The sequence below is a fragment of the Prionailurus bengalensis genome, chromosome D4, assembly GCF_016509475.1.
Source record: "Prionailurus bengalensis isolate Pbe53 chromosome D4, Fcat_Pben_1.1_paternal_pri, whole genome shotgun sequence".
Classification (NCBI taxonomy): domain Eukaryota; kingdom Metazoa; phylum Chordata; class Mammalia; order Carnivora; family Felidae; genus Prionailurus; species Prionailurus bengalensis.
The window spans coordinates 40,730,611-40,749,547 of NC_057359.1; the positions used below are offsets into that span (position 1 = coordinate 40,730,611).

Here is an 18,937-nt window from a genome sequence, read left to right on the forward strand (position 1 = left end):
CACTAAGATGTAACAAAATACACTTACCACTAAAATAATGATTAATCAGTCTATGATGATTCAGTTCCTTAGAATTATCTTCTTGAAGATGGATTATTACTCTATTGGTTACTGTGAAAGTGTCCATTAAGTGGGAAATACCAGGTGATAAAATCTGGAAAAAGAGTTCAATAAACAGCCACTTTCTATTTATACAGCTGTTGACATTCTGGGGTAAACTTTGTGCAACTGTTTTGGAAACGGTGCTGTATAACGTACTACTGAGAAATCCCTAGTATGCACTTTTGTGACATTTCCTCCCCTAGTTGTCTTGTTCATTTTAGTGAGCTAAATTTGGTGTATCAGAGCTTTGCTGCTTGACTAATTCCTTTAAGTTCACTGCTACCCTCTGAGCTGCTTGTATTCTATTTGAGGAGAAAATAATGTAGTAGGAGCGGGTGTTTTTGCTCAGTCTTTCAGCAGTGTACGTGCAAGTTTTCATAACTTTTGTGAAACTTTTGAAACAGGCCCATGGAAGCCACAGGAGCAGATGTGGTGCAGAGAGCAAATGTGGTCTGGAAATGTTTGGTTAGTTCTGCTGCTGAATTGGAGCTGGCGGCTTATGCCCTGTGTTATGATAAAATAACATGTACCAAGGGATTGAGCCAGAGACATCCTTCTCTAAACTACCTTCTTCAAACAACAAAGACTCACTTTTTAAAAGTGAAGTAGATTATCTAATTGGGCTGAACATGATTGAATGAGATGTAAATCATAAAATAATGAAATAGTTATGATGGATATATAGTATTTATTGAAATAAAGATCTCTTGGCAGTATATTGCAATAGGAAAGGTCACAAAAATCAGCTAATACATGATAAAATACGTGCTCATGTTGTGTTAGATAAAGAACTCTTGTTCGTAGTATTAAGGAACAAACATAGGATAGTGTAGTACTTGTATTATAGGCAAACCTGTGTATGCTTAAATTGACCTGTGGTATGTATGAATTTGTGTTGATTTTTGTATTTTAACCTGAATCCCGTTACCACTTTTGCCCTTGCTTTGTAGAGTATGTTAGGACTGGATACTAATGAGACAGTTCATGATTGTACTGGTTCTCTTAGACAGTATTGGAAAAAAAATTTTTTTTTTTGTGAACAGCACGTTGATGTTCCTCTAGCGCCCTCTGCTGGATATAAGACTTAATTCACCAGACTAGGAGATGAAAAAAAAAAATTATTAGGAGGGCCTTAATTTATTATGTCTATCAACAAAGTCCACTTTTGGAAGTTTGTTTAAAGATTTGAAGATTGTTTTTCTGTCCTTACTGATTAATTGATAGTCTTAGTAATAACAGTTGATAGAGTTGTTTTCTTCTGGACATTCATTCAAAGCAGGAAGGTATGAAAATAAAGATGTGATCTCTGGCATATTATTTCAACCCATTTAGTTTTGGCCTGGGCAGGAATAACAGAGCCTCTCCTTGACTTTTGGAGTGTAAATCAGATGACTAATTAATATGACATAACATATACATAAGAAATGAAAAGAAGACGTGAATTGTTGATTCTTTTATCATAGAATCACTGAATATTCTGTATTTTATAAAATATAAGACTATTATTTTGATAAGAGAAGCTTATGCATATGATTTTTGGAATCTGAAAAAAATTGTTAGATTGGTTTCTTCCCTCTGTCTTTATTAACTTTTTTTTTGTTCTAATTTTTTGTTTTCAGTGCCTATGGGCTATTTTCTTTCTTTCTTTCTTTTTTTTTTTTTTTTCAACGTTTATTTATTTTTGGGACAGAGAGAGACAGAGCATGAACGGGGGAGGGGCAGAGAGAGAGGGAGGCACAGAATCGGAAACAGGCTCCAGGCTCCGAGCCATGAGCCCAGAGCCCGACGCGGGGCTCGAACTCACGGACCGCGAGATCGTGACCTGGCTGAAGTCGGACGCTTAAACGACTGTGCCACCCAGGCGCCCCTATGGGCTATTTTCTTGTGACTGGTTAGGCTTCTTCTGACTTACAGAATCTAAGCTGAGCATTTTGTAGAGTTTACATTAAAAATTTTTTTTAGGGGCACCTGGGTGGCTCAGTTGGTTAAGTGACCAACATCTGCTCAGGTCATGATCACACGGTTTCTGAGTTCAAGCCCCACATCGGGCTCTGGGCAGACAGCTCAGAGCCTAGAGTCTGCTTTGGATTCTGTGTCTCCCTCTCTCTGCCCTTCCCCCCATTTGCTCTCTCTTTCTCTCTCTCTCTCCTAAAAGTAAATAAAACATTAAGAAAATTAAAGAAAAAAGATTTAAACTAGTATTGGGCCTACGTAGAGTAATGCTCATTTTAATCTGGCTAAATATAAGAGTTTTTCAGCTATAGTAGATACCATGCTTTATACCTAAAACCAATGGGGATCCCTGTTCTAAGGATCAAAGTCAGCATTTAGAGGGAATTTTTTTCAGCAATTATGAAGTTGCCTTAGGGGGCTGTCACTTCTTTGACATTGTCTTTGGTTCTCATACTCAGGATTCTTTTTATTTTTTGTTAAGATATATTTCACATATTGTAACATTCATCCTTTTAAAGTATATTTTTAGTATATTCACAAAGTTGTGCAACCATTACCACTCTCTAATTCCAGAACATTCTCACTACTTCATGTCCATTAGCAATCACTGCTCCTTCCTCCCTCCCTCCCTAGCTACTGGCAATCACTAACACACTTTCTATCCCTATGGATTTGCCTATCCTGGAAATTTCATATAAATGAAGTCATACGATACATAGTCTCTTTGTGTCTGGTTTCTTTCATTTAACATATATTTTCAAGGTTCATGTATGTTATAGCAGGTATTGGTACTGAATGTTTTTTGGCTGAATAATATTCTATTATAGGGATACACCATATTTTGTTCATCATTCATCAGTTGATGGACATTTGAACTGTTTCTACTTTTTGGTGGTTATGAAAAATGCTGATGTGAACATTTGTGTACAAGTTTTTGTTTGCACATGTTTTTATTTTTCTGGGGGTATATACCCAGGAATGGAAATGCTGGATATGGTGATTGTGTAACTTTTTAAGAAACTCAGAAACCATTTTCCATGGTGGTGGCACCAGTTCACGTTCCCACCAGTAATTTATGAGGTCTCTCTAATTTCTCTACATCCTCACCAATGCTTGTTATTTTCCACTTTTAAAATTATAGCTAGCCTCACATGCATGAAGATATATCTCTTTGTGGTTTGGATGTGTATTTCCCTGATGACTAATAGTGTTGGCCATCATTTGATATACTTGTCATTTTCATATCTTTTTTGGAGAAATGTCTATTCAAGCCCTTTACTAATTTCTTAAATTGTGTTGTTTGTCTTTTTATTGTAACAGCTCTTTGTATATTCTGCATACTAGACTCTTATCGGATACATGATTTATAAATATCTTCTGTTTTCTAGGTTGCCTTTCACTTTTTTATAATGTCCTTTGATGCTCAAAATTTAAAATTTTTATGAAGTCCAATTTTTTTTTCTTTTGTTACTCATGCTTTTGGTGTTGTATTTCAGAATCTGTTGCCAAATCTGAGGTCATAAATGCTATGTTTTCTTCTAAGAGTTTTATGGTTTTAGCTCTTATATTTACACTATTGATCCATTTGAATTCATTTTTATATATGATGTGAGTTAGGGGTCCACATTTATTCTTTTGAATGTGTATATCCCATTGCCTCAGCACTGCTTAATAAAAAAATGATACTTTCTCATAGAATGGTCTAGGCTCCCTTGTCAAAAATCAATTGACCATTGATGCATGGATGTATTTATGGACTCTCAGTTCTTTTCTGTAGATCTATAGGTCTGTTCTTATGCCAGTTCCACATTGTTCCGATCACTGTAGCTTTGTAGTAGTTTTGACATCAGGAAATGTGAGTTTTCCAACTTTGCTCTAACTTTTCAAGATCATGTTAACTTTTTGGAAAGTGCTTTAGTAAAATTGGCTTTAATTCTGTGTCTGTCACCTTATGATGGTGAAATTGCTTTTTCATATAATAGCTAATAACTTTCCATGGGACTAATGTTTGGTGTGAAACATGTTTTGAGACAGGTGGTAATGAGTATGAAGGGAATATTTTATTTGATATATCTTAATATTTTGACAATATAGGTAGGAATTGGTTGGTTCAAAGTCTCACCTTCCCACTGACCTTTTTTGCTTAGGAATGAATGGCTTAGTTTATTTTAATGATCTTTTCTGGTCAGAATACAATTTTGTTGGTAAATAATGATACCAGTACCATACTTCCCCACCATACTTCCTTTGCTTTTGTTGCTGTTTTAAAATGTTTTTCAGTATGGAAAATTTCAATCATCTGTGAAAGTCAGCAGAATACTAAAATGAACTTCATGTGCCTATTACTCAGCTTCAAGAATGATCAACTGATGGCCAACATTATTTCATGATTATCAGCTTCCCTTCCTAACCCCCGGATTATTATTATTTTTAAAGTTTGTTTGTTTATTTACTTATTTATTTATTTAGTCCGTGTGGAGCCCAACATGGGGCTCGAATTCACAAACCGTGAGATCATGACCTGAACCAAAACCAGGAGTTGGTCACTTAACTGATTGAGCAACCCAGGCACCCCACCCCCAGTTTATTATTTTAAAGCAAATCCAGACATATAATTTCATCCATGAACATGTTAGTATGTATTTCAAAGAGATAGGAGTTAAAAATACTAATTATTAAAAAAAATTTTTTAAGTAAACTCTGCCCAATGTGAGGCTTGAACTCATGACCCTGAGATCAAGAGTTGCATGCTCTACTGATTGAGCCAGCCAGGTGCCACAATACCAATTATTATTACACCTAAAAAAGTAATAATAACTCTTTAGTTTTTTTTTAAGTTTATTTTTATTTATTTTGAGAGAGAGAGAGAGAGAGAGAGAGAGAGAGAGCACATATGTGCACAAGTGAGGGAGGGGTAGAGAGGAAAAGAGAGAGAATCCCAAGCAGGCTCTGCACTGTGAGAGCTCAGGCTAACGTGGGGCCTGATCCCAGGGCCTGTGAGATCATGACTGGAGCGGAAATCAAGAGTTGGATGTTTAACTGACTGAGCCATCCAGGCACCCTTCTTTAGTTTTATATTTCCTCATTTCCCGTTTTTTTGAATCTTGAGTCTTGAGTTGTCAGACTAAATTATGAATATTTACCAGTTTCATCTTTCAGTGGAATGCCCATTATTTCAAAATACTGTAGCAGTATAGGATATAAATGTCAGATTTTACCTTTAAAGATACTGTATTCTACTAACTTAAAAAAAATCATTTTATTGTTTTGGATTTAAATTCAATTTAGACCCAAAAGATCACATTTGGACTTACTGCTTTTTCTGCCCTCTGGAAAAAAGTCTTTTCTAGTAACTCAGTAAGAAATATTATTGATAGGATTGCAAAATCTAACTAAAGCACATAAGTCGGTGTAAAAAAATATTTTGTGAGTTTCATATTTGTGAAACGGAGTGATTGTCGAAGCAGAATTGCTTCTTGACTATGAAGGCTATTAGTAGCAAAAGGACTACAATGTCCTCTAGAGAAGAAGGGATATTTGTGTTTTTGCTCTACTCTAACACAAGACATCATAGGAACATGCTTTGCTCAAAAAACTAGTCATTTCTTACATATGCACACACTGCTTGATTCATTTGTGAATTATCCAGTTTTTATCTATGCTCCTCCCTGTGTGATTCATTACATTACTGTATCTGCAAAAAAAAAAAAAAAAAAAAGGAAATAAGGAAAGGGTAGGAGGAAAGAGGAAAAATCAAATTAATCAAGTTGGGCCTTTAAAAAACTTCAGCTTTGGGGCGCCTGGGTGGCTCAGTCGGTTGAGCGTCCGACTTCGGGTCAGGTCACGATCTCACAGCTCGTGAGTTCACGCCCCGCGTCGGACTCTGTGCTGACACTGGGAGCCTGGAGGCTGCTTCGGATTCTGTGTGTCCCTCTCTCTCTGCCCCTAATCTACTCGCATTCTGTCTCTGTCTGTCTCAAAAATAAATAAACATTAAAAAAATTTTTTTTTTTAAAAAACTTCAGCTTAGGCTAAATGATAAAGTAAATATAATTAATAGAAACTTCTTTCTTGTCCAGATTTTATTTGAAAAGGAAATCAAATTAGTAATGCCTTACTCCATCACTATTGAGCCATCTTTATTTGACAGACAAGACTCTAGGCATGGCTTTTCTTTGCTACTGTTACCCTGAAACGTCTATAGCTGTCCTTGCCCCCAACAGGCTTTTGGTCATGACCAGTGACCTCTTTGGGACTAGGAATCCAGTGCTTCCCAGGGTTGTGTTTTCTGAGCAAAAATGACATTCAAAAATAAAGCTCTTGACTTCTGATTCTGGCCAGAAGTTGACCCCTATCTGAAAATTAATAAATTGGACTTCATTATAATGAAAACTTTTTTTAAGTTTATTTATTTTGGGGGGGGGAATGAGGGGGGAGGGGCAGAGAGAGAGGGAGACACAGAATCTCAAGTAGGCTCTGTGCTGTCAGTGCAGAGCCCAATGCGGGGCTCCAAGTCACGAACTGCAAGATCGTGACCTGAGCTAAAACCAAGAGTCGGTTGCTTAACTAACTGTGTCACCCAGGTGCCCTGAAAACTTTTGCTTTGTGAAAGACACTGTTAACAAAAAGACAAACTATAGACTTGGAGTATATGTTTGCAAATCACATATCCAGTCAATGACTTGTATCCAGATTGTATAATGAACTCTCAAAACTCAATCAATAATAAGAAAACAACCTAATTAAAAAATGGGGAAAAGATCCGAGTAGATATTTCACCAAAGAAGGTATACAGATGGTAAATAAATATGTGAGAAGATGCTCAATGTCATCTGTCATTAGGGAAATGCAAATTGAAACTGAAATGGAATACCATTACATGCCTATTGGAATGTCTTAAATCACCCTCCTCCAAAAATGAAAAAACAAAAATTGACCATGCCAAGTGTTGTTGAGGGTGTATAAAATTATAAACAATTCAGAAAAGTTTGGGAGTTTCATAAAACATTAAACATACACCTACCACATGACCCTGTCATTCTTCCCTTCACTGTTTACCCCCAAGAAGTCAAAGTACATGCCCTTACAAAGACGTGTGCACAAAAGCTCATAGTTTCATTTGTAATCGCCTATACTGGAAACAACTCAAATGTACGTAAACTGGTGAACAGATAAGTCAGTTGTGGTGTATCAACACAGTGGAACACTTTAACAATAAAAAGGAATAGACGGTTGATAAATGCAACCACATGGTGAATCTCAAAATAGTTATGCTGGGAGAAAGAAGCCAGACGATATAGAATATATGCTGTATGACTCAATCTCTATGAAATTCTGGGAAATACAAAGTGATTAATAGTGACAAAACCAGATCAGTTGTTACTTGGAGATGGGGGTGGGGTGTTAAGGGCTGGAAGAAATTACCAAGAGATAGAAGGAATCTTATAGGCGTCATGGAAATATTTCTTATCTTGATTATGGCAGTGACTTCATGTGTGTGTATATACACTTATCAAATTACACACTTTTAAAAAAATGTTTATTTGTTTTTGAGAGAGACAGAGACAGAGCGTGAGCAGGGCAGGGACAGAGAGAGAGGGAGACACAGAATCTGAAATAGGCTCCAGGCTCTGAGCTGTCAGCAAAGAGCTTGATGCGGGGCTTGAACTCACGAGCCTTCGGGCTGTGAGATCATGACCTGAGCTGAAGTTGGCCGCTCAACCAACTGAGCCACCCAGGTGCTCCAAATTACACACTTTTAATGCATATAATTTATTACATATAAATTATACATCAATAAAAAAGAAAAAAAAAGCAAGGACTGGAGTATTCTTCCTGAGCATGATTTTCACACGTTTTTTTACCATGTCTTTTACAATCTTCGAAAAGCAGTTAAAATGAGGCTACAGTAATCTAAAGTGTGATTTATATCCACTTTAAAAAAAAGTTTTTAATTTTAATTCCAGTATGTTACCATACAGTGTTATATTAGTTTCAGGTGTACAATATTGTGATTCCACAGTTTTATACATTCCTCAATGCTCATCATGATGAGTGTGCTTTTAATCCCCTTCACCTGTTTCACCCATCCCCCCCCACCCTCCTCCCCACACCCCCCTCCCCTCTGGTCACCAACCATCTGTTTATCCTCTATAGTTAAGTCTGTTTTTTTATTTGTCTCTCTTTTGTTTTCCCTTGGTTCATTTGTTTTGTTTCTTAATTTTTTTTTTTAACGTTGATTTATTTTTGAGGGACAGAGTGTGAGCAGGGAGGGCCAGAGAGAGAGAGAGAAAGACACAGAATCTGAAGAGGCTGCAGGCTCTGAGCCGTCAGCACAGAGCCCGACGCGGGGCTCGAAATCACAAGCCGCGAGATCATGACCTGAGCCAAACTCGGACGCTTAACCGACTCAGCCACCCAGGCACCCCAATTTGTTTTGTTTCTTAAATTCCACACGTGAGTGAAATCATATGGTGTTTGTCTTTCTCTGAGTGACTTGTTTTGCTCAGCATTGTAGCTCCATCCATGTTGTTGCAAAGATCCATGTCCACTTTAAACACCAATGTCTGGGGCGCTTGGGTGGCTCAGTCGGTTAAGCATCTGACTTCGGCTCAGGTCACGATCTCGCGGGCCGTGAGTTCAAACCCCGTGTCGGGCTCTGTGCTGACAGCCCAGAGCCTGGAGCCTGTTTCAGATTCTGTGTCTCCCTCTCACTGACCCTCCCCTGTTCATGCTCTGTCTCAAAAATAAATAAAACGTTAAAAAAATGTTTTTTTTTAAATAAATAAATAAACACCAATGTTTGTGAGCTTAACCTTTGAATTTGTTTTCAGGCAACTACTCTAAGAGTGAGGAAATTAGAAGAAAATATTGAAGCAGAAAGAGCAGCACATTTGGAGTCAAAATTTAATTCTGAAATTATTCAGGTAAAGCCTAAGCCGAAATTTTTTTGGTATGGATTTTATTAGGCAGGGAAAAGTGGGATTCTGTTCAGAGAGCTAAGGTGTGCGTTTAGAATGGGTAGCATATTGTTAAGGCACTCATTATCCTATTTGTATCAGGATATAGTTGAGGATGGTTTTTACGATATTAGAGGAGGGGTTGACACACTACAGCCCACAGGCTAAATCTCACCCTTTGCCTGTTCGAGGGAGGTTTTGTCTTGTCTGTGGGGCTTCTGTGCTGCAGTGGCAAGGGGGGGTTTTTGTGATAGAGACCTTATGGCCGGCAAAGTCCAAAATATTTACCCTCTGGCCTATTACAGAAAGATTTACTGATCAGAGTATTCTTTTTATCAACAACCATGGGTTGAATTTCTTTTTTGAAAACACTGAAAAAATAAGCACCTTCATTTATCGTGTGTATATCTTGTGCACAGTACTTATCACTGTATTAAGAGCTGAAGGTGGGGCACCTGGGTGGCTCAGCCAGTTGAGAGTACAACTTTGGGTCAGGTCATGATCTCATGGTTCTGTGAATTTGAGCCTGGCGTCAGATTCCCTGCTGTCAGTGCAGAGCTTTGGATCCTCTTTCCCCCTCTCTCTCTCTGCCTCTCCCCCATTTGTCCCCCCCCCCAATAAATAAACATTAAAAAAAAAAGAGCCCAAGGGATAAAGGTGAAAGAACTCCTTTTGGAACTTACATTTCATTACCAGAAATACTGTATATTTGTATCTATACCTCTACATCTATACAGATACACAGATAAATGTGTGGATAGAAATATCAAATACTAAAACACTATGGGGCATAATAAAGATTAAATGTGAGAGGGGAATTAATTGAAGGCATCCTAAAGGAAGGTGTCCTTTAGGTTTTAGAATGAGAAGGAATTTCTAAGAGAAGTGAAGGCATTCCAACTGGGGGTTGGCAAACTACTGTGCATGGACCAAGTCTGGCCCATAGCTTGTTGTATATAAATCAAGTCTCACATAAAGTTCCAGAAATCTAAATTCCTTAATTTAATGTTTCTAAAGTGGACTCCACACCCAGTGTGGGGCTTGAACTCATGACCCTGAGATCAAGAGTTGTATGCTCTACCGACTGAGCCAGGTGCCCCTAAGTTCCTTAATTTAATTTGGATTTTTTTTTTAAGACATACACTTTCCCTTATATTAAATTTTAATTAATAAAACTTGCCAAGTTTTACCTTATTGCTTAAACGTGTCTTAATATAGGGCGTAACTAAGCTCATAAGAAATTTATAATAAATTATTTTTTTACTTTTATCTTTAATGAAATGCCTCCTTTACCTGCAAAATTCTCAGGCCCATGTATTTGAGTGTTTGTATCTTAGGCAAACTTGTACAAGTTAAGCTTTTCTTTAAAAAAAAAAAAAGATTAAATCACCCAAAAATAAGCAATAAGGCTAAAGATTTAACTTATGAAAGAAGCACAATTCAGAAATTAAGTTTTTCATTGTAGTTATATTTTTATAGCTATAAAAATAATTATTACATGTATAGTTTTTACTTATATACATTAATATTTCATATTTAACTTAGGGTTTTGACTGTGAAAAAAAAGCCAAAGTTTATATTTGAACCATATACATCTATAAATACCGACAAGTATTTTCAGTGAGGTACATCTAGTAAAATTCAGATTAGTTTAAAAGCAAATGAGACAAATGAGACTACTAAATAGTTGTAATGAATCACCATTTTATCATAAACTGTACTTAAGTTTGTTTAGATGCTATATCATAAAAATGAGAAAGTAGAATCAGAGAGTTGACTCAATTAGTAATTTGAAAACTAGTTCTCTTTCAGTTGGATTGATTTATCCTTTGTGATTGAGTGTGCTTATTTTCTGAAAGGAGATAGCAATGCAGATAGAAGAAAATGTTGTCCAGATTTATTATTTTACTTGTAAACATTGGATTTAGACAAAATAGCAGAGAAAAATAAAGTTTAGGGGCGCCTGGGTGGCTCAGTCAGTTAAGTCTCCGACTTTGGCTCAGGTCACGATCTTGGGGTTCATGAGTTCCAGCCCCGTGTCGGGTTCCGTGCTGACAGCTCAGAGCCTGGAGCCTGCTTCATTCTGTGTCTCCCTTTCTCTTTGCCCCTCCCCTGCTCATGCTCTGTCTCTCTCAAAAATAAATAAACATAAAAAAAAAAAATTGAAAAAAAAAAAAAAAGAAAGTTTAAAAGACCGAATCTGAAAAATTACCAGGTTGTATCTCCATATCTATGCTATTTCCTTACGTTAGTGTAAGAATGTTTCAGTTATTCCAAAATATTTTTGGATAATTACAAATAATAATTCTGGTGATTATTTTTTGTATGGATTAATTTAAGAACATTTTTATGTTGTCCTAGGCTTCATTTCTTGGTGACTTCATCTTTTTTTACCTCAGATTGTCTTTTGCCATCCCCATGAGGCTTGTTCAGAGCATTTCTCTGATTTCATGGCCCTTTGTGCCTGTTTCTGTGACAGGAGCCACTTACATATTCTCTTGTGGTGTGTCCTCTCCTGAAGACTAGGAGCTCTTCAAGAACTAAGACTGTCTATTTTCATGATCATCATATAATACCTTGAGCACTAGCTCATTGCCTGGCACATATTAAGTGCTTAATAATATTTATTCAAACATTTGTTAAACAAATATTATGTATTCATATGTGATATTAAGTATATATTGATATTAGATAGATATTCTCTCATTAGATCTTTGTAGCAACTCTGTAGATAGTCTGTTGATGAGGATGATGATGATGATTTACTGTTTACAGGTGAGGAACCTCAGGTTTTTTGGAGGTTTAGTAATATGCCAGAGGTCACCTAAGTTAATTTGTAGAGCTAGAATTTAAACGTGAGCTTTAGGATTCTGAAGCCGATTTTCTATCTCGTATAAAGTGTTTTCTACCACCCCCCTTTTTTTGAACTTAGCGTTCTAATTTTTGTTTTTAACTTAATTTTCTGAAGAAGGTAAAACATAGTTCAGAAATCAAAACAATATTAAATGGATGAGAACTCTTGCTTTCACTCCTGTGTCTCCCTTCAATCTACCCTATTGCCTCTTACTTATTCTTATTTTTTCCACTTATTTACCCAAAATATAGACTTTATCTGGACTTTGCCTTAACCCTACATAGAGAACCACATAGAGAACTTCCTTTTCAAAAACTCTTTTTTGTTTTGAGAGAGAGAGAGAGAGGGTGCAAGTGAACAAGGGGCAGAGAGAGAGAGAAGTGGGGCTCACCTGAAGCAGGGCTCGAGCTCACCTGATGCGGGGCTCGAACTCATGAACTGGGAGATCATGACCTGAGGCATGATGCTTAACTGACTGAGCCACCCAGGTGCCTCTCAGAAGTTGTTTTGTAACTTTTTTTTTTTTTTTTTTTACTGCTGCATATTCTTCTTTTATGGGAATATACTGCTTTTTTCCTCTGTTCTGCTGTCATTGTTTACATGGAATCCAGTTTTTAAAGTGTTTTATTATATAAAGTTTCAAGTATATGCAGAAGTAGAGAGAATGGAACAATGAGCTTCCTGTGTAGCCATCACTTCAAGATTTACCTCAGGCCAATCAGGCTTTTTATTTATTGCCCCTGTCTACTCCCATCCCTATATCACTTTGAGGCAAATCCTAGATATCCCACATTTACAAATATTTTAGTCAAATAGTATTATTCGGTAATAAAAGTTTTACTTGTCAACAGTGAGAAACCTCTAGGAGTAAAACTTTATTGAGAGACTAACGATGTTAATGTAACAGTGTTTCTCTTAAGAGGGGAAGAATTCTTTGCTTTTGTTTTCAAAACCACTCATTTTATTATGTTTCATACAAAGTTTTGAACGTGGATTTGTAGGTCGAAATTAGGCACTTGGATTAGGCATTTCCATTGCACAGTTAACTCTTCTCCCACTCTTCCTTCCATTAGACATGTTCAGAAAGGGAATACACTGTCTTTTGTTTATTTTCCTTTTTAAACCAAAGCAGAAAGGAAGAAGTTTAGGTAAATGATCTGCTCCTGATAAATTACGCTGTTCAATTTGACTGACGCTAGCGTTTCCTTCCTTGCTTTAACTACTTCTCTGACATCTGGTAGTTACGGATTCGAGACCTTGAAGGAGCTTTGCAGGTCGAGAAGGCCAGCCAGGCAGAAGCTGTTGCTGACTTGGAAATGATCAAGAATGAATTCAAAGAAGTTGAAAGTGCATATGAGCGAGAAAAGCATAATGCACAAGAGAGCTTTGCAAAATTAAATTTGTAAGTCTTTTACTGTAAAATTCTTTAAATTAATGTAAAGGGTTTATGAAACCTACATAAGTATGAATGTGTAGTATTTTAGATGTAGTTCTCATTGATGTCTGCTAGTTTGGGGATAAAAGATTTCATAAAACAGATCTATACTTCTCTACTTGTTTGGATTTTGAAGTATCATGGCTATTCCAAGTGGTCTCAGAAATGCAATTTTTACCCTAGAAAGTAAATATGTTAATGTATTTTGTATTTACTGATGTAATACAGTATCTTTAAAGACCTTGATTTCTAGGCCACCTGAAAAGGGCTATGTGGAGATGGATAATGTTTGAGATTTTCTCAAACTACGGGCATAATAGCAGTAGGACTAATACCACTCTTAGTGGCTCGCATGCATTGTGGCTCACTTGGCGTCTAGCATTGCATGATTTCATTTAATTTATATAACACCCCATGAGGTAGCTTCTCTTTTTATCCCTGTTTTACAGATGTGGAAATTGAGGCTTAATGAGGATGGGGACACACAACTAGTAAGTGGCAGAGTCAGGATCTTTTTGATTCCTACTGATTTTAACCTTTATCAGTTCAAAAGCCTTTCATCTGGAATGTTCTGTAGGATGCTTTAAAAGTTCATAATTCTTTAATATGTTTCCAAAAAAAAGTTGATAGATTTTTAAAAATATAATTTATTGACAAATTGGTTTCCATACAACACCCAGTGCGCATCCCAACGAGTGCCCTCCTCAATGCCCATCACCACTTTCCCCTTGATAGTAGATGTTTTAAAGCATTTCTCCCCAGAGGGTGAAATACATACTACCATTGGTACATGACATGATAATAGGTTGGTATATTAAAGTTGTGTATTTATTTTTAATGTTAGTTTGTATATGACAAATAGATCATGATTTTCCACTTACAGCAATGACATGAAGATTCCTCTTAAAATACTTCATTTGACATAAAAAATGAGTTAGAGAAAAGCGTTATTAAATAGTAGTAATTATTACAGGTATAGCAAAATCATAAAGATGGCACTTGAAAGACTGACTTACAAAAACTGATGTTGAAAAAATTTAAAATTCTTTACCTGAGATTACTGTTATTGGTAATGCTTATAATATTTTAAACCAGTAATTCTGAACTGAAAGTTTTTGCTTCCTCTGGGATGACTTAGATGACCTTCTGTGAATGTTAGTCTAAGGACTTATCCTCCTGTATTTCCTTTGAACCATTGCTTGAATCTGCACATTTATATATAAATATGTTTGAAGGGCCTTTATATAGAATATAGTGCAGACTTTTTAACTGTTGCTTTGAGATAATAATTAGAATCTGCAAGTGAAAGAAGCCAGACTGTACTCCCAACAAGTAAAGCTTTCACCAGTGAAATAATAGGCTACTTTGGGGAACTAGTGAGTTCTCTGTCTTGGGAGGTTCAAAACAGAAGGTAGAAGATTCTTTGTCATGGATATTGAAGAAGAGAATCCTGCAAAAGTTGGACTAGTGGAATTTTAAAAGACCTGCTAACAATGAAGCTCCAATATTTTGTTTTAAAGTAAACTCGGGGCGCCTGGGTGGCTCAGTCAGTTGAGCATCTGACTTCAGCTCAGGTCATGATCTCACGGCCTGTGAGTTCGAGCCCTGCGTCGGGCTCTGTGCTGACAGCTCAGAGTCTGGAGCTTGCTTTGGATTCTGTGTCTCCCTCTCTCTCTACCCCTCCCCATGCTCATGCTCTGTCTCTCTCTATGTCAAAAATAAATAAACATTAAAAAAAAGTTTTAAAGTAAACTCTGCTGACAATGTGGAGCTCACACTCAGGACCCTAAATCAAGAGTTGCATGGTCCACCAACTAACTGAGCCAGCCAGGTGCCCCAAGCTCCAGGATGTTAATCTATGTGCTTTTCTAATCATACCCCAAGCCAATTTTTTTCTTTAGGTTTGTTCTGCTATTATTTGTGTTTTGGTGCTTGAAAAATTTTACTCAAATTTTGTATTCCAACAAGCATCAACTAACAATTCTAAATGTTAGTTACATATTCCAACTAAGCACCAGGTAACAATCCAAAATACTTTAACACAGTGTCCCTTATCTGTTCTTCATCTCTATATAACTGTGCTATAATAATAAACAGTGAATATTAAATAGTAATTAAAGCCCACTACTCATTTCTGTGACTTCGTTCCTGTGACTTCTCTTCTCCATCGCATCTTCCTTTTCTTTGTGTGTAACATGACACCCTCTTCCGTTCCAATGATCTGTGGTACTACAGAGAATGATATGGCACGAGGAATGATTGGTTAAGCTATTTCATTTTCTTTTTTTAAAAAAATTTTTTTTTCAACGTTTATTTATTTTTGGGACAGAGAGAGACAGAGCATGAACGGGGGAGGGGCAGAGAGAGAGGGAGACACAGAATCGGAAACAGGCTCCAGGCTCTGAGCCATCAGCCCAGAGCCCGACGCGGGGCTCGAACTCACGGACCGCGAGATCGTGACCTGGCTGAAGTCGGACGCTTAACCGACTGCGCCACCCAGGTGCCCCAAGCTATTTCATTTTCTATTTGTACTTCTGACTTGTCTTCAGAATCTTCTTTTTTTTTTTTTAATTTTAATGTTTATTTTTTAGAGAGAGAGAAAGAGTGCAAGCAGGGGAGGGGCAGAGAGAGAGGGAGACACAGAATCCAAGGCAGGCTCCAGGCTCCAAACTGTCAGCACGGAGCCCTAAGCGGGGCTTGAACTCACCAGCCACAAGAACATGACCTGAGCCGAAGTCGGTCACTAAACCGACTGAGCCACCCAGGCGCCCCCAGAATCTAATTTAAAAAATACTTTAAAATGTTTTAAAGTCATGAACTCTCACATATTGATTTTTCAAAGTAGCTCTAAGTTTGGGATCATGTATTTCAAAAGGAAACTTGGTAGATTTTAGGTCTTTAAGATAAATGATACCTTAAAAATTTTTTTTTAATGTTTATTTATTTTTGAGAGAGAGAGAGAGAGACAGAACGTGAGCAGGGGAGGGGCAGAGAGAGAGAGGGAGGCACAGAATCTGAAGCAGGCTCCAGGCTCCGAGCTGTCAGCACGGAGCCCGACTTGGGGGCTCGAACCCACGAACCATGAGATCATGACCTGAGCCAAAGTTGGATGCTTAACTGAGCCGCTTAGGCACCCTGGTAAATGATACCTTTAATTTGCAACTTTGAGACCAGGGAGTTTGGGGTAGGACATTGTTTTACCTGTTGGATAGAACTGATACAACAACTAGTGATAAAGATTTTGTAGAGAAAATGCTGCCTGAACTTTGCCTAAGGTTCTTAAGCTTCTGTTTTTTTCCCGGGTAGGTCTAGGTCAGGAGAAAAATCTTGTGTGTGTATTTTGGATTTATGATTTTGGTCAATCATTTCATAACTGTGAACATTCCTGCATGAAATTATTTTAGGTGGAATATATATGTGTTTATATATATTTTACATACATATTGTAAAGATCTCAATGAAGAATTTGATACCAATAACAGACTAGTTTAAAAAAAATATATATTGTATATAGAATTTTAGATAGAATAGATCCCTCTTCTGTATTTCTATAATCAAATTTTCTTAGTTATAAATTTTTTTTTTTGCATCTATAAGTTGTAGTATGAAACTAAAGCTTTTAAATAATCTTTTCATTTTAGAGTTTTTTTTATGCCAGGTCTTTATTAGCTGTGGTAACTGATTGCCTAGAATTGGTAGGGGGAAGGAGATCATGGTAACTTTACATCTAGTTTGAAATGAAATAAAAAATTTTTAATGTTTATTTATTTTTGGGAGAGAGAGGGAGGAGCAGAGAGAGAGGGAGATGGAGAGTCTGAAGTAGGCCCCCCGACACGGGGCTGAAACTCATGAACTCTGAGATCATGACTTGAGCTGAAGTTGGATGCTTAACTGACTGAGCCACCCAGGGACCCCTAAAATTAAATTAAAATTAAAACAACACTGTTCAGGAAGAAATGGACAGGTTCCTAGAAATATATAAACTACCAAAACTGAAACAGGAAGAAATAGAAAATTTGAACACACCTGTAACCAGTAAAGAAATTGAATTAGTAATCAAAAATCTCCCAAGGAGGCCAGGGACGGATGGCTTTCCAGGAGAAGTCTACCAAACATTTAAAAAAGAATTAACACCTATTCTTTTGAAGTTGTTCCAAAAAATAGAAATGGAAGGAAAACTTACAAACTCATTCTACGAGGCCAGCATTACCTTGATTCCAAAACCAAAGACCCCACTAAAAAGGGGAACTATAGACCAATTTCCCTGATGAACATAGATGCAAAAATTCTCAACAAGATACTAGCCAACCGGATTCAACAATATATTAAAAGAATTATTCACTAAAATCAAGTAGGATTTATACCTGGGATACAGGGCTGGTTCAATATCCACAAATCAGTCAATGTGATGCATCACATTAATAAAAGAAAGGACAAGAAGCACATGACTGTCTCAATAGATGCAGAGAAAGCCTTTGACAAAATACAGCGTCCTTTCTTGATAAAAACCCTCAAGAAAGTAGGTATAGAAGGATCATACCTTGAGATCATAAAAGCCATATATGAAAGACCCTCTGCTAATATCATCCTCAATGGGAAAAAGCTGAGCTTTCCCCCTTAGGTCAGGAACACGACAGGGATGTCCACTCTTGCCACTGTTATTCAACATAGCACTGCAAGTCCTAGCCTCAGCAATCAGACAACAAAAAGAAATTAAAGGCATCCCAATTGGCCAAGAGGAGGTCAGACTTTCACTCTTTGCAGATGAGATGATACTCTATATGGAAAACCCAAAAGATTCCACCAAAAAAATGCTAGAACTGATTCATGAATTCAGCAAAGTTGCAGGACATGAAATCAATGCACAAAAACTGGTTGCATTTCTATACACTGCTAATGAAGCAGCAGAAAGAGAAATCAAGGAATCGATCCCATTTACAATTGCACCAAAAATCATAAAATACCTAGGAATAAAGCTAACCAAAGAGGTGAAAAATCTATACACTGAAAAGTATAAAAAGCTTATTAAAGAAATTGAAGACAACACACAAAAAAGGAAAAATATCGCATGCTCATGGACGGGAAGAACAAATCTTGTCAAAATGTTGATACTACCCAAAGCAATCTACATATTCAATGCAATCCCTATCAAAATAACACAAATATTCTTCATAGAGCTAGAATAAACAATCATAAAATTTGTATGGAACTAGAAAGACCCCAAAGAACCAAAGCAATCCTGAAAAAGAAATCCATAGCTGGAGGCATCACAATTCTGGACTTCAAGATGTATTACAAAGCTGTTATCATCAAGACAGTATGGTACTGGAACAAAAACAGACACATAGATCAATGGAACAGAATAAGAGAACCCAGAAATGGACCCACAAACATATGGCCAACTAATCTTTGACGAAGCAGAAAAGAGTATCCGATGGAAAAAAGACAGTGTCTTCAGCAAATGGTGCTGGGAAAACTGGACAGCGACATGCAGAAGAATGAACCTGGACCACTTTCTTACACCATACACAAAAATACACTCAAAATGGATGAAAGACCTAAACGTAAGACAGGAAGCCATCAAAAGCCTCGAGGAGAAAGCAGGCAAAAACCTCTTTGACCTCAGCCACAGAA

The 18,937-nt window shown here is 37.0% G+C and overlaps 1 protein-coding gene across 1 annotated transcript in view; it reads left to right on the plus strand.

The window, feature by feature from the left end:
* Nucleotides 1–18,937, plus strand: part of CCDC171 (coiled-coil domain containing 171) — a 315,466-nt gene that overhangs the window by 55,151 nt on the left and 241,378 nt on the right. Inside the window, 2 exon segments of the mRNA XM_043566993.1 lie at nucleotides 8,889–8,981; nucleotides 13,110–13,270. Coding sequence (XP_043422928.1) covers nucleotides 8,889–8,981; nucleotides 13,110–13,270 — 254 coding nt within the window.